Source organism: Somniosus microcephalus, unplaced genomic scaffold (genome assembly GCF_052327205.1).
Source record: "Somniosus microcephalus isolate GS21.2 unplaced genomic scaffold, FLI_Smic_1.0 unresolved_chr2, whole genome shotgun sequence".
Taxonomy (NCBI): domain Eukaryota; kingdom Metazoa; phylum Chordata; class Chondrichthyes; order Squaliformes; family Somniosidae; genus Somniosus; species Somniosus microcephalus.
Genome location: NW_028225180.1, coordinates 90,609,689 through 90,623,755, shown reverse-complemented (window position 1 = coordinate 90,623,755; position 14,067 = coordinate 90,609,689). Strand labels below are relative to the sequence as shown.

Here is a 14,067-nt window from a genome sequence, read left to right as displayed (position 1 = left end):
GGTTATGGGGAGCGGGCAGGGAAGTGGAGTTGAGGCCAAGATCAGATCAGCCATGATCTTATTGAATGGCAGAGCAGGCTCGAGGGGCCAAATGGCCGACTCCTGCTCCTATTTCTTATGTTCTGGCAAATCTTTTTTGCACTTTCTGTAGTGCTTCTATATCCTTTTTGTAATACGGAAATCGGAACTGTTGACAGTAACTCCAAGTGTGAGGTTCTTAACCCATTACCTCATGTTCAAAAATGGCCACATTGTTTGCATTAAGGGCGACACCACCTCGCGTTTGGCTGAATGCGAACCACTCGTTTACAATGATTTCTTCCTTCAACCGGTACGTGATACAATGCTCCAACACTGCATAAGAGAGGAAAAACACATTTAAAAAACAGAAACAGCAAACGATCCTCTGCAACTTCCCACTGACCGCCTCACACACACCTGCCAGAGCGTTCGGCGGCCACACTCACAGCCCCTGGGACCACAGCTATTGGACTATAGAGGCCTCACCACTGCCTAGCCCGAGCCTCACTGCCCGACTCGAATGTGGAACGGGGACCAGATCAAGGTCACGTCAGGCAGAGGAGAGACCCAGTGGGATGGCTGCACATAACTTTGGTTGGTCTGTCTGCCACTTTCCTGCGGTCAGAGAGTTACATGGTCAAATTGTAGAAAAGTTTTAACGTGGAAAGCGGGGGAATAAAAACATTAGGAGAGGAGAGAGAAAAAAAAAATCAATCAATCAAGTCATACAAAGGTGAGATTGTTAGAGAACGCCATTACCCGCACAGTCTGTAATTTCGGCCCTTTTTATTTAATCGCTATAACACTAACATTTTTTCTCTTCAACAGTGCTTTCAGTCACTTCCCTAAATGCCTTCCTGCTCCGGTCTGACCCCCCAATCGTGAATCACCGCGGGATATTGCGCTCCACGACAGGCGCTGTTTAGCTGGAAGCTGTTCCTTCATTACAACGAGTACACTGACTTATAAAGTAGTCAAGTGGAGAAAAATTCCTCAGTACGTGAGGAGGTGCCGTCTTTCAGGCGAGACTTCAACCCGAGGCCCCGTCTGCTCTCTCAGGTGGATGTAAAAGATCCCGCGGCCACTACTGGAAGAGGATCTGAAATTGTTGAACTCGATGTTGAGTCCAGAGGGCTGTAGAGTGCCTAATCGAAAGATGAGGTGCTGTTCCTAGATAGGGGAAATGCATATGGACTTTAGGAAAGATTTTCACAAGGTACCGCATGGAAAATTATTGGACTAAGGGGTATGAAACAGGAGGGGGGATAGAAAACTGGATTAAAAATTGGATAGGAGGGAAACAAAGGTTTTCAGAGTGGTTAGAAGCGGGTGGCAGTGTCCCACAAAGTTCAGTTCTGTTCACGGTGCTGATCAATGATTTGGATGTCGGTCGAGAGGGAACGGTGTTGAAAATAGGAAGTGCAGTTTTTTTAATCGATAAGATGGGGGAATGGTAACCAGAGGAAACAGATTTAAGATAATTAGCAAAAGGACCAGAGGGGGGAGTGGGACTAATTGGATCGCTCTTTCAAAGAGCTGGCACAGGCACGATGGGCTGAATGGCCTCCTCCTGTGCTCGAAGATTCTACCATTAAAGGAGCCGGGGGGGGGGGGGGGGGGGGGGAGTTCTCCCTGGTGTCCTGGGGCCAATATTTATCCCTCAACCAACATCACTAAAACAGATGATCTGATCATTATCACACATTGCTGTTTGTGGGAGCTTGCTGTGCGCTAAAAATTGGCTGCCGCGTTTCCTACATTACAACAGTGACTAAACTGCATTGGTTTATTCTGAAGCGCTTTGGGATGTCCCGAGGATGATAAAGGTGCAATAGAAACACAAGTTCTCTCTTTATAATAAATATTATTATTTCTCTACTTATAATAGGGGAGAATGGAATTCCCAACTCCCCAAAATAAACCAGGTTACAGAGCTGGGTTAAAGGGCTAGTTAATGGGCTAGTTAATGAGTTAGTTAATGGATTATAATGCATTAATCACTTAATGAGTTAGCTAATGCTTTAATGGACTAGTCAATTAGTTAGTAGGTTGATTATGGAGTGTCCTCCTCAAATTCGGCTGCCCTCAAAAGTTTGTCACCATCCCTCCGCCTGCTTCACGACGACATGCAAACCGTGATCCTGACCAACGGTTCCACCACAGACCCAATTCACGTACGGACCAGGGTCAAGCAAGGCTGTGTCATCGCACCAACGCTCTTCTCGATCTTCCTTGCTGCAATGCTCAATCTCCCCCTCAGTAAGCTCCCCGCTGGAGTGGAGCTAATTTACAGAACAAACGGGAAACTGTTCAACCTCCATCGCCTCCAGTCCACATCCAAGGTCGTCCCATCCTCTGTCGTCGAATTACAGTATGCAGACGATGCTTGCGTCTGCGCTCACTCTGAGGCCGAACTCCAAACCATCGTCAACACCTTCACCGAAGCGTACGAGAGCACGGGCCTTACACTAAACATCCGTAAGACAAAGGTCCTCTACCAACCTGCCCCCGCCACACAGTGCTGCCCCCCGATTATCAAAATCCACGACAAGGCCTTGGACAACGTGGACCACTTTCCATACCTCGGGAGCCTACTGTCAACAAGGGCAGACGTCGACGACGAAGTCCAACACCGTCTTCAGTGTGCCAGTGCAGCCTTCGGCCGCCTGAGGAAGGGAGTGTTTGAAGACCAGGACCTCGAGCCCCGCCCCAAGCTCATGGTCTACAGAGCAGTAGCGATACCTGCCCTGCTCTGCTGTATGCCTCAGAGACATGGACCATGTACAGCAGGCACCTCAAAGCACTGGAGAGGTACCACCAACGCTGCCTCCGCAAGATCCTGCAAATCCATTGGCAGGATAGGCGCACCAACGTCAGTGTTCTCGCTCAGGCCAACATCCCCAGCATCGAAGCTTTGACCACGCTCGATCAGCTCCGATGGACGGGTCACATTGTCCGCGCGCCCGATACGAGACTCCCAAAACAAGCGCTCTACTCGGAGCTCCGACACAGCAAGAGAGCCCCAGGTGGGCAGAGGAAACGCTTCAAGGACACCCTCAAAGCCTCCTTGAAAAAGTGTAACATCCCCACCGACGCCTGGGAATCCCTGGCCCAAGACCGCACAAAGTGGAGGAGAAGCATCCGGGAAGGCGCCGAACACCTCGAGTCTCTTCGTCGGGAGCAAGCGGAAGCCAAGCGCAAGGAGCGCACGTCAACCCAAGCACCCCACCCACCGTCTGCCCCACCTGTGACAGAGACTGTAGGTCCCGCAATGGACTTATCAGTCACCTGAGAACTCATTGTTGGTGTGGAAGCGAGTCATCCTCAGTTCCGAGGGACTGCTGAAGGAGAAGAGGTTAGTTAATCAGTTAATGGGTTAGCTGAATTAATGGGTTAGTAAATGAGTTTAATAGGTTAATGAAGTAACTAATGGGTTAGTAAATGAGTTTAATAGGTTAATGAATTAACTAATGGGTTAGTTAAGAGTTAATCGGTTAGAGTTAGCGTGAGTTAATGGGCTAGTCAATTAGTTAATGCGTTAGCTGAGTTAATTGGTTAGTTAATGAGTTAGTTAATGGATTAATGAGTTAATAGCTCTTTCCCCCTCCCACTCACGTTTCTCCAGCGCACTGTCATCCTCAACTACCACGTCGAAAGTCTCCAGCTCGGAGATGATATTCTCCACCGTTGCCGGCATCTCCGGGCCTTCGTTTCCCTCAGCGCTCACTGATATTAATTCACTCAACTTTCAATCATTCCCCTGTCGCTTGACGAAAGCCGCGGGCCCGGGGCGGATTAGATTCTCCCGCGCTAACAGCACTCCGCCTCCCGAGTCCTCCAACAGCCCGGCCTGCACCGCGCTCCCCGCACCTCCAGCCAATCGGCGTGCACCGGGCCTTTGGTTCTTCAGCCAATCGGCGTGCACCGGGCACTTGGTCCTCCAACCAATCGGCGTGCAGGACGAGATTAGCCCCTGATTGGTCGAAATCCGCAGCGGCGAGGGCCATCCAAGCACCCGGCAGCCACCGCGGCGCGAATCCGCCAGTAGACCGACGTGCACCGCTGGCCGAGGGAGACCTCCGAATATAGCGCACCTAGCGGCCGGGAGGATCACCTACACCCTCCTGTCACTCTTTTATATCAACTCATTGCCAGCTCCAAGAGATTAATGAAGAACTTTGATTCCACCAGTAACTCACTGAAATTGCGGCTAATAACAAATAGTAACACTCAGATTCCCCTCATAACCTGGTCAGCCATAAGATCATCAGCAATGATCTATTTGAGCAAGCCCAAGGGGCTGAATGGCCTTCTCCTGTGTTGCTATACCCAACAGTAGCTCACTGATATCTTAATATCTGTTACATCTCCAGCTTTTTCCAGTTCTGATGAAGGGCCCCAGACCTGAAACGTCAATCAACTCTGTTTCTCTCTCCACAGATGCTGCTTGGCCTGCTGAGTATTTCCAGCATTTTCTGTTGTTATTTCAGATTTCCAGCATCCGCAGTATTTTGCTATTGTAGTAGCTCACTGATCGTCTATGTGCAACTGGTAGTAAGGTGCAACCCCCAATATCCTACCTGTAATTATTGTAATCCTATAACCTGCTGATATTCACCCTGAAACTACAGCCACTCTCGTTGGTGCAGTTCCACAGCTGCTGGTTCTCCCCGGTACCCCACCAAAGTGGACACGTGCCCATTGTCAGCTTGTAGCACTCTTGCCTCTGAGTCAGAAGGCCGTGGGTTCAAGTCCCACTGACGGAGGTGCTGTTGATGTTAAACCGAGGCCCCGTCTGCCCTCTCGGGTGGATGTAATAGATCCCATGGCCACTATTGGAAGGAGAGCAGGGGGGAGTTCTTCCCGGTGTCCTGGGCCCAATATTTATCCCTCAACCAACATCACTATTAACACATTTGCTGTTTGTGGGAGCTTGCTGTGTGTAAATTGGCTGCTGCGTTTCCTACATTACAACAGTGGCCACACTTCAAAAATACTTCATTGGATGTAAAGCGCTTTGGGATGTCATGTAAGGCACTGTATAAATGGACGTTATTTCTTTCTCGATCACCTCACTTGGAGTAGGAGCTCACCCTGCCGGGCATGTGGTGGGAATTCAGCAGCCCGGAGATACAAGGCAGGATGTGACTGATAAATCCACCAGCGAGGGAGTTAGACTGAGAATGGAGCCACCAGGCTTGGAACAGTCATACCCACGGACACCACCACACAGCATGGCAGATAAAACCAGAGCGTTGCCTGCACCGGGACTGGGAGGCTTTTGGATGATCTGGAGTTTGGACTGAGTGTGTACGGTGAGGTCCTAGTGCCTTCTCACCATCACCCGCCATCCTTTCTCTCCAGAAACTTTCCCAATTGTCTCTTGGGACTCATTTCTGCTGTCTGCTCCAATGGCCTCCTCTGGTAACTTATCCCAAAACTCTTTGGGGTGAAAAAGTTTCCTCTGACGTCCCTTCTTATTCCCAACTTCCTGATTTTTACCTTGTGTGCCCTGGAGATTGAAGACGTTCACAAGGAACACTGCCTGAAAGTCTCAATCAGTTAGAGGAACAGGAGGAGGCCATTCAGCCCCTCGAGCCGGTTCCACCATTCTATTAGATCACAAGCTGATCTGTATCTTAACCCCATTTACCCACCTTGGTTCCATAACCCTTAATACCCTGACCCAACAAAAATCTCTTCATCTCAGTTTTGAAATTTTCAATTGACCCCCAGCCTCAACAGCTCTTTGGGGGAGAGAGTTCCAGATTTCCGCCACCCTTTGTGTGAAGAAGTGCTTCCTGACATCACCCCTGAACGGCCTGGCTCTAATTTTAAGGTTCTGCCCCCTTGTTCTGGACTCCCCCCACCAGAGGAAATAGTTTCTCTCTCTCGACCCGATCGAATCCTTTAATCATCTTAAACACCGTAATCTTCTATACTCAAGGGAATATAAGCCCAGTCTGTGCCACCTGTCCTTATAATTTAACTCTTTTAGCCCCAGTATCATTCTGGTGAGTCTGTGCTGCACCCTCTCTGAGGCCAAGTTCAATCTATAAGTCTTTTTTCCCCAAACAAAACAAAAAATAAGTCCAACTTCCTTAACCTTTCCTCAGAACACAGATCCCTGAGATCAGGAATCCTCCGTGTTGCCCCTCTCTGTAAGGCTAGTAATCTCTGTCCCATGTCCAGGCGACCACAACTACACATTCCACCCACCGGTAAGGAATCATCAGAGCACCAACACTTGAACCCGGGAAGCTGCAGCAGATCAAAGGGAGCAGAGGCAAAAAGCTTCTCTGTCCTCAGTAGGATCAACGTGTGTTCTGAAGTTCAGAAGCAACCTGGATGGGGACAGGTGAGGGGGTGGGAATTCAGCTCGAATTCTGATGTTTACTGTGTTACTGTCAGTAAAGAGTGTTGGGGCTGGTTAGTAAGGTTACTCCCATAGAGTGTGGTGGGTTAGGGAGCACCACACTGTCGGAGGGACAGTACTGAGGGAGCGCCGCACTGTCGGAGGGGCAGTACTGAGGGAGCACCGCACTGTCAGAGGGGCAGTACTGAGGGATCACCGCACTGTCGGAGGAGCAGTACTGAGGGAGCGCCGCACTGTCAGAGGGGCAGTACCGAGGGAGCGCCGCACTGTCGGAGGGGCAGTACTGAGGGAGCGCCGCACTGTCAGAGGGGCAGTACTGAGGGAGCACCGCACTGTCGGAGGGGCAGTACTGAGGGAGCGCCGCACTGTCGGAGGGGCTGTACTGAGGGAGAGCCGCACTGTCGGAGGGGCAGTACTGAGGGAGCGCCGCACTGTCGGAGGGGCGGTACTGAGGGAGCGCCGCACTGTTAGAGGGGCGGTACTGAGGGAGCGCCGCACTGTCAGAGGGGCAGTACTGAGGGAGCGCCGCACTGTCGGAGGGGCAGTACTGAGGGAGTGCCACACTGTCAGAGTGGCAGTACTGAGGGAGCGCCACACTGTCAGAGGGGCAGTACTGAGGGAGCGCCGCACTGTCGGAGGTGTCGTCTTTCGGATGAGACGTTAAACCGAGGCCCCGTCTGCCCTCTCAGGTGGATGTAAAAGATGCCCTGGCACTATTGGAAGAAGAGCAGGGGGAATTCTCACTTGTGTCCTGGGGCCAATATTTATCCCTCAATCAACATCACTAAAAATAGATGATCTGGTCATTAGCACATTGCTGTCTGTGGGATCTTGCTGTGCGCAGATTGGCTGCCGCGTTTCCTCCATTACAACAGCGACCACACTCCAAAATAAGTACTTCATTGGCTGCAAAGTGCTTTGGGGCATCTGGTGGTGGTGACAGGCGCTATAGAAATGCAAGTCTTTCTTCAGTAAGGTTGCTCCCATGGTGTGTGGTGGCAGGAAATTTTTCAATGAATGTTGATGAACAGCACAAGCCAAGATGAGACATGCTTCCTTCCCACTTGCTCTGCCACCCGTCCAGTTAATGAACTAATGGGGGAGGTGTCCAGCCCTTCAGTGATGGGACCCACACACTGTGGGGGGAGAGAGAGAGAGGTAGCTCGGGGTTGGAAATGATTGCGAGAGAGAGGGAGAGAGAGAGCTGGCAAGGACTGAGGGCGGCAGTGTGTGAATGGAGAGAGAGAGAGAGCGAGACTGTAATGGAGATGGAGCTGGCGCCAGGAATGTGCGTTCCCATGGAGATGCCAAGGCGGATTCTCAGCGTCATCCTGGAGATTTCCTCTCTCAGCCTCAGCCCCCAAAGCAATGTGCGTGAGTGAGGGAGTGAGGGAGGGAGGCATGGAGGGAATCCAGCTCCAGGTAAGAAGGGGCAAGGAGGGAGGGAGAAGGTGGGGGGAGAAGCTTTTTTTTTTGCAATGCAAAGGGAGGGGGGAAGCATTGGGAAGGGTGGGTGGGGAAGGGTGTGCAGGATCCGCCTTGCAATGCCCCTGCACACACTCAGTGTGGGTCAGTCTGTGCAGGCGGCGGCCACTTCACAGCCCCCTGTGTCTCCAGGTGAGCTCCGCACCCACCGTGTTAAACCAGCGCTGCTCTCTTCCCCCCTCCCTCCGCCTCCAAGCGCAAATCCCTTGTGCAAAGGGGGAGAAATTAAACCCCGGCCTCAAACTCGACTCAAAAGATGGAATGAAAGGACCTATCTGCCTGCGAAAAAATAAATCCAACTCTGCATTTGTTAAGGTCGCAGAGGAGCAGGGAGGTGAAAAATACTTACATTTTTGTGCAGCCTGATCATTTTTAGATGTCGCTGTACCTTGGGTGGTGGTCCTGGGTGGGAGAGGGTGGAGTAATGTGCCAAGTATTCAGCAGGCAACGCATTTTTTTTGCATCTAAAACACAATCATTTAATTTGCCACTCAGTAATTGTAATGAAGACCGCCCTTTGCACTGTAACAAAGCACCTTCCTTCTCGGGGTGTGGGCATCGCTGGCAAGTATTGCCCAACCCCCCTACCCCCCACCCCCAGTTGCCCCCTGGGTGGTTCGTTGGGCCACTTCGCAGTTAAGAGTCAACCACATTGGTGTGGGGACTGGAGTCACTTATAGGCCCAGACCGAGTGAGGAGGGCCAATTCCCTTAGGAGAGGGGTCAATAACCAGGGGGCATAGTTTCAAGGTAAGGGGCAGGAGGTTTAGTGGGGATTTGAGGAAAAACTTTTTCACCCAGAGGGTAGTTGGAATCTGGAACTCACTGCCTGAAAGGGTGGTAGAGGCAGGAACCCTCACAACATTCAAGAAGCATTTAGATGAGCACTTGAAACACCATAGCATACAAGGCTACGGACCAAGTGCTGGAAAGTGGGATTAGAATAGACAGGGCTTGACGGTCGGCATGGACACAATGGGCCGAAGGGCCTCTTTCTGTGCTGTATAACTCTATGACTCTATGGCTATGATGTTGCCAGGACTGGAGAATTTTAGCTTCAAGGAAAGATTGGATAGGCTGGGGTTGTTTTCTTTGCAACAGAGGAGGCTGAGGGGTGACCTAATTGAGCTGTACAAAATTATGAGGGGCCTAGATAGAGTGGATAGGAAGGACCTATGATTCTATGACCTATTTCCCTTCGCAGAGAGGTCAATAACCAGAGGCCATGGATTTAAAGTAATTGGTGGAAGGATTAGAGGGGATTGGAGGAGAACGTTTTTCACCCAGAGGGCGGTGGGGGTCTGGAACTCACTGCCTGAAAGGGTGGTAGAGGCAGAAACCCTCATCACATTTAAAAAGTACTTGGATATGCGCTTGAAGTGCCGTAACCTACAGGGCTACAGACCAAGAGCTGGAAAGTGGGATTAGGCTGGAGAGCTCTTTTAGGGCTGGCATGGATACGATCGGCCGAATGTCCTCCTGTGCTATGATTCAATGATTGATTCCTTCATTTTTACGACAATTCGACAGCTTCATGGTCACTTTTACTGAGACCAGCTTTTTAATTCCAGATTATAAAAACCAATTCAACCCTCAAACTGCCCACGGTGGGATTTGAACTCATGTTGTCTGGTGTTATTAGTTCAGTAACATCACCACTACACTACCGTACCCAATAAGCTTTAATATAGATTATTAATAGATTTAACATAAGAACATAAGAAGTAGGAGCAAGAGTAGGCCATACGGCCCCTTGGGCCTGCTCCGCCATTCAATAGGATCATGGCTGATCCGAACCTAGACTCACGTCCACTTCCCTGCCCGCTCCCCGTAACCCCTAATTCCCTTATCAGCTAGGAAACTGTCTATCTCCGTTTTAAATTTATTTACTGTTGCAGCTTCCACAGCTCTCTGAGGTAGCAAATTCCATAGATTTACTACCCTCTGAGTGAAGAAGTTTCTCCTCATCTCAGTTTTGAAAGGGCAGCCCCTTATTCTAAGATTATGCCCCCTAGTTCTAGTCTCACCCATCAGTGGAAACATCCTCCCCGCATCCACCCGATCAAGCCCCCTCACAATCTTATATGTTTCGATAAGATCGCCTCTCATTCTTCTGAATTCCAATGAGTAGAGGCCCAACCTACTCAACCTTTCCTCATAAGTCAACCCCCTCATCTCCGGAATCAACCGAGTGAACCTTCTCTGAACTGCCTCGAGAGCAAGTATATCTTTTCTTAAATATGGAAACCAAAACTGTACGCAATATTCCAGGTGTGGCCTCACCAGTACCCTGTATAACTGAAGCAAGACTTCCCTGTTTTTATACTCCATCCCCATTGCAATAAAAGCCAAGATTCCATTGGCCTTCCTGATCACCTGCTGTACCTGGATACTAACCTTCTGTGTTTCATGTACCAGGACCCCCAGATCCCTTTGTACTGTAGCACTTTGCAGTTTCTCTCCATTTAGATAATAACTTGCTCTTTGCTTTTTTCTGCCAAAGTGCATAACCTCACACTTTCCAACATTATATTCCATCTGCCAAATCTCTGCCCACTCACTTAGCCTGTCTATGTCCTTTTCCAGGTTTTTTTTATGTCCTCCTCACTCACTGCTTTCCCTCCCATCTTTGTATCGTCGGCAAACTTGGATATGTTGCACTTGGTCCCCTCACAAAACATATTTGAAAGTTCTCTATCTGAATGCACGTAGCATTCGTAACAAAATAGATGAGTTAATGGCACAAATAACTACATATGGGTATGATCTTGTGGCCATTACAGAAACATGGCTGCAGGGTGACAATGCCTGGGAATTAAACATACCAGGTTATTTAATGATCAGGAAGGACAGGCAGGAAGGAAGGGGAGGTGGGGTGGCTATGTTAATAAAGGAAGGAATCACTGTAATACAGAGAAATGATATTGGGTCAAAAGATCAGGATAATGAAACAGTTTGGGTAGAGGTAAGGAATAATAAGGGGAAAAAAACACTAGTGGGCGTAGTCTATAGGCCTCCGAACAGTTGCAACTATGTTGGACGGAGTATCAATCAGGAAATAGTTGAGGCTTGTAATAAGGGAACATCTATAATTATGGGGGATTTTAACTATCATATTAATTGGACAAATCAAATTGGGCAGGGCTGCCTTGAGGATGAGTTCATTGAGTGTATTAGGGATGGGTTTCTTGAGCAGTATGTAACTGAACCGACCAGGGGGCAAGCAACCTTAGATCTGGTCCTGTGTAACGAGACAGGATTAATTAAAAATGTCCTAGTAAAGGATCCCCTTGGAATGAGTGACCATAACATGGTTGAATTCCATATTCAATTAGAGGGTGAGAAGGTTGGATCTCAAACAAGCATGCTAAGCTTGAATAAAGGAGACTATGAAGGTATGAGAGCGGAATTGAGTAGAGTGGATTGGGAAAATAGATTAAAGGGTAAGACGATACATGATCAGTGGTGTACATTTAAGGAGTTATTTTACAACTTCCAAAAAATATATATTCCACTGAGAAGAAAAGGGTGTAAAAGAAAAGACAGCCATCCGTGGCTAAGTAAAGAAATTAAGGATAGTATTCGACTAAAAACAAGGGCATATAAAGGTAGCCAAATCTAGTGGGAGGATAGAGGATTGGGAAAACTTTAAAAGACAGCAAAAAATAATAAAAAGATTGATTAAGAAAGGGAAGATAGATTATGAAAGTAAATTAGCAAAAAATATAAAAACAGATAGTAAGAGTTTTTATAGTTATATAAAAAGAAAAAGGGTGGCTAAAGTAAATGTTGGTCCCTTAGAGGATGAGACCGGGAAATTAATGGTGGGAAATATGGAGATGGCAAAAACACTGAATGAATATTTTGTATCAGTCTTTACAGTAGAAGACACTAAGAATATCCCAACACTGGACAAACAGGGGGCTATGGGGGGGGGAGGAGCTAAACACGATCAAAATCACTAAGGAAGTGGTACTCGGTAAAATAATGGGACTCAAGGCGGATAAATCACCTGGACCTGATGGCGTACATCCTAGGGTCTTGAGGGAAGTGGTGGTAGGGATTGTGGATGCATTGGTAACAATTTTCCAAAACTCCCTGGACTCAGCAAAGGTCCCGGCAGACTGGAAAACTGCTAATGTAACACCCTTATTTAAAAAGGGCAATAGACAGAAGGCTGGAAACTATAGACCGGTTAGCCTAACATCTGTGGTAGGTAAAATTTTGGAGCCCATTATTAAGGAGACAGTAACAGGACATTTGGATAATCATAATTTAATAGGACAAAGTCAGCATGGTTTTATGAAGGGGAAGTCATGTTTGACAAATTTGCTGGAGTTCTTTGAGGAAGTAACATATAGGGTGGATAAAGGGGAACCAGTGGACGTAGTGTATTTAGACTTCCAAAAGGCATTTGACAAGGTGCCACACAAAAGATTATTGCTTAAGATAAAAAATCACGGGATTGGGGGTAATATTCTGGCATGGATAGAGGATTGGCTATCTAACAGAAGGCAGAGAGTTGGGATAAATGGTTCATTCTCAGACTGGCAATCAGTAACTAGTGGTGTTCCGCAGGGGTCAGTGCTGGGTCCCCAACTCTTTACAATCTATATTAACGATTTGGAGGAGGGGACCGAGTGTAACATATCAAAGTTTGCAGATGATACTAAGATGGGAGGGGAAGTAGTGAATGAGGAGGACATAAAAAACCTGCAAGGGGACATAGGCAGGCTAAGTAAGTGGGCAGAGATTTGGCAGATGGAATACAATACTGGAAAGTGTGAGGTTATGCACTTTGGCAGGAAAAATCGTAGAGCAAGCTATTATCTTAATGGCAAGAAACTGGAAAGTACTGAAGTACAAAGGGATCTGGGGGTCCTGGTGCACGAAACTCAAAAGGTTAGTATGCAGGTGCAGCAAGTGATTAAGAAGGCCAATGGAATGTTGGCTTTCATTGCTAGGGGGATAGAATATAAAAATAGGGAGGTATTGCTTCAGTTGTACAAGGTATTGGTGAGACCGCACCTGGAATACTGCATACAGTTTTGGTGTCCATACTTAAGAAAAGACATACTTGCTCTCGAGTCAGTACAAAGAAGGTTCACTCGGTTAATCCCAGGGATGAGGGGATGGACATATGAGGAGAGGTTGAGTAGATTGGGACTCCACTCATTGGAGTTCAGAAGAATGAGAGGCGACCTTATTGAAACATATAAGATTGTGAAGGGGTTGGATCGGGTGGATGCGGGGAGGGTGTTCCCGATGATGGGTGAAACTAGAACTAGGGGGCATAGTCTTAGAATAAGGGGCTGTTCTTTCAAAACTGAGATGAGGAGGAACTACTTCACTCAGAGGGTGGTAGGTCCATGGAATATGCTGTCCCAAAAAGCTGTAGAAGCTACATCATTACATAAATTTAAAACAGAAATAGACAGTTTCCTAGAAGTAAAGGAAATTAAGGGTTACGGGGAGCGGGCAGGAATTTGGACATGAGTCTAGGTTCGGATCGGACATGGCCCTGTGGGTAGCGGAGCGGGCCCAGGGGCCGTGTAGCCTGATCCTGCTCCTATTTCGTGTGTCTAATTCTGTTAGATTCAGGAGATGGTTCTATGATAGTAGATTGGCGGTTAGGATCAGATCAGCCATGATCTTATTAAATGGCGGAGCAGGCTCGAGGGGCCGATTGGCCAACTCCTGCTCCTATTTCTTATGTTCTTATGTTCCTCCAAATCGTTAATACCTGTATAGATTGTAAAGAGTTGGGGTCCCAGCACTGACCCCTGCGGAACACCACTAGTTACTGATTGCCAACCCGAGAATGAACCATTTATCCCAACTCTCTGTTTTCTGTTAGATAGCCAATCTTCCACCCATGCCAGTATATTACCCCCAATCCTGTGATTTTTTATCTTGTGCAGTAATCTTTTGTGTGGCGCCTTGTCAAATGCCTTTTGGAAGTCCAAATACACCACATCCACTGGTTCCCCTTTATCCGCCTTGTTTGTTACATCCTCAAAGAATTCGAGCAAATTTGTCAAACATGACTTCCCCTTCATAAAACCATGCTGACTCTGTCCGATTAAATTATGCTTATCCAAATGTCCTGTTACTGCTTCCTTAATAATGGACTCCAACATTTTACCAACTACAGATGTTAGGCTAACTGGTCTATAGTTTCCAGCC

At 48.0% G+C, this 14,067-nt stretch overlaps 2 protein-coding genes across 3 annotated transcripts in view; one reads left to right on the top strand and one right to left on the bottom strand.

Annotated features, from left to right (window-relative positions):
* pola2 (polymerase (DNA directed), alpha 2) overlaps positions 1–3,932 on the bottom strand; it is a 73,402-nt gene extending 69,470 nt beyond the window's left edge. Inside the window, exons 1-2 of one of the 2 annotated variants that reach the window (XM_085976339.1) lie at positions 3,637–3,932; positions 230–354 (exon numbers count right to left, since the gene is read on the bottom strand). In XM_085976339.1, coding sequence (XP_085832465.1) covers positions 230–354; positions 3,637–3,718 — 207 coding nt within the window. In that variant the 5' untranslated portion in view covers positions 3,719–3,932. The remainder of the gene's footprint in view (positions 1–229; positions 355–3,636) is intronic. The other variant, XM_085976340.1, reaches the window with a different exon arrangement.
* A 3,697-nt stretch (positions 3,933–7,629) lies between these two features.
* LOC147093009 (forkhead box protein N3-like) overlaps positions 7,630–14,067 on the top strand; it is a 41,066-nt gene continuing 34,628 nt past the window's right edge. The window contains exon 1 of the mRNA XM_085976338.1: positions 7,630–7,819. The gene's annotated coding sequence lies outside the window, so the exon portion shown is untranslated. The remainder of the gene's footprint in view (positions 7,820–14,067) is intronic.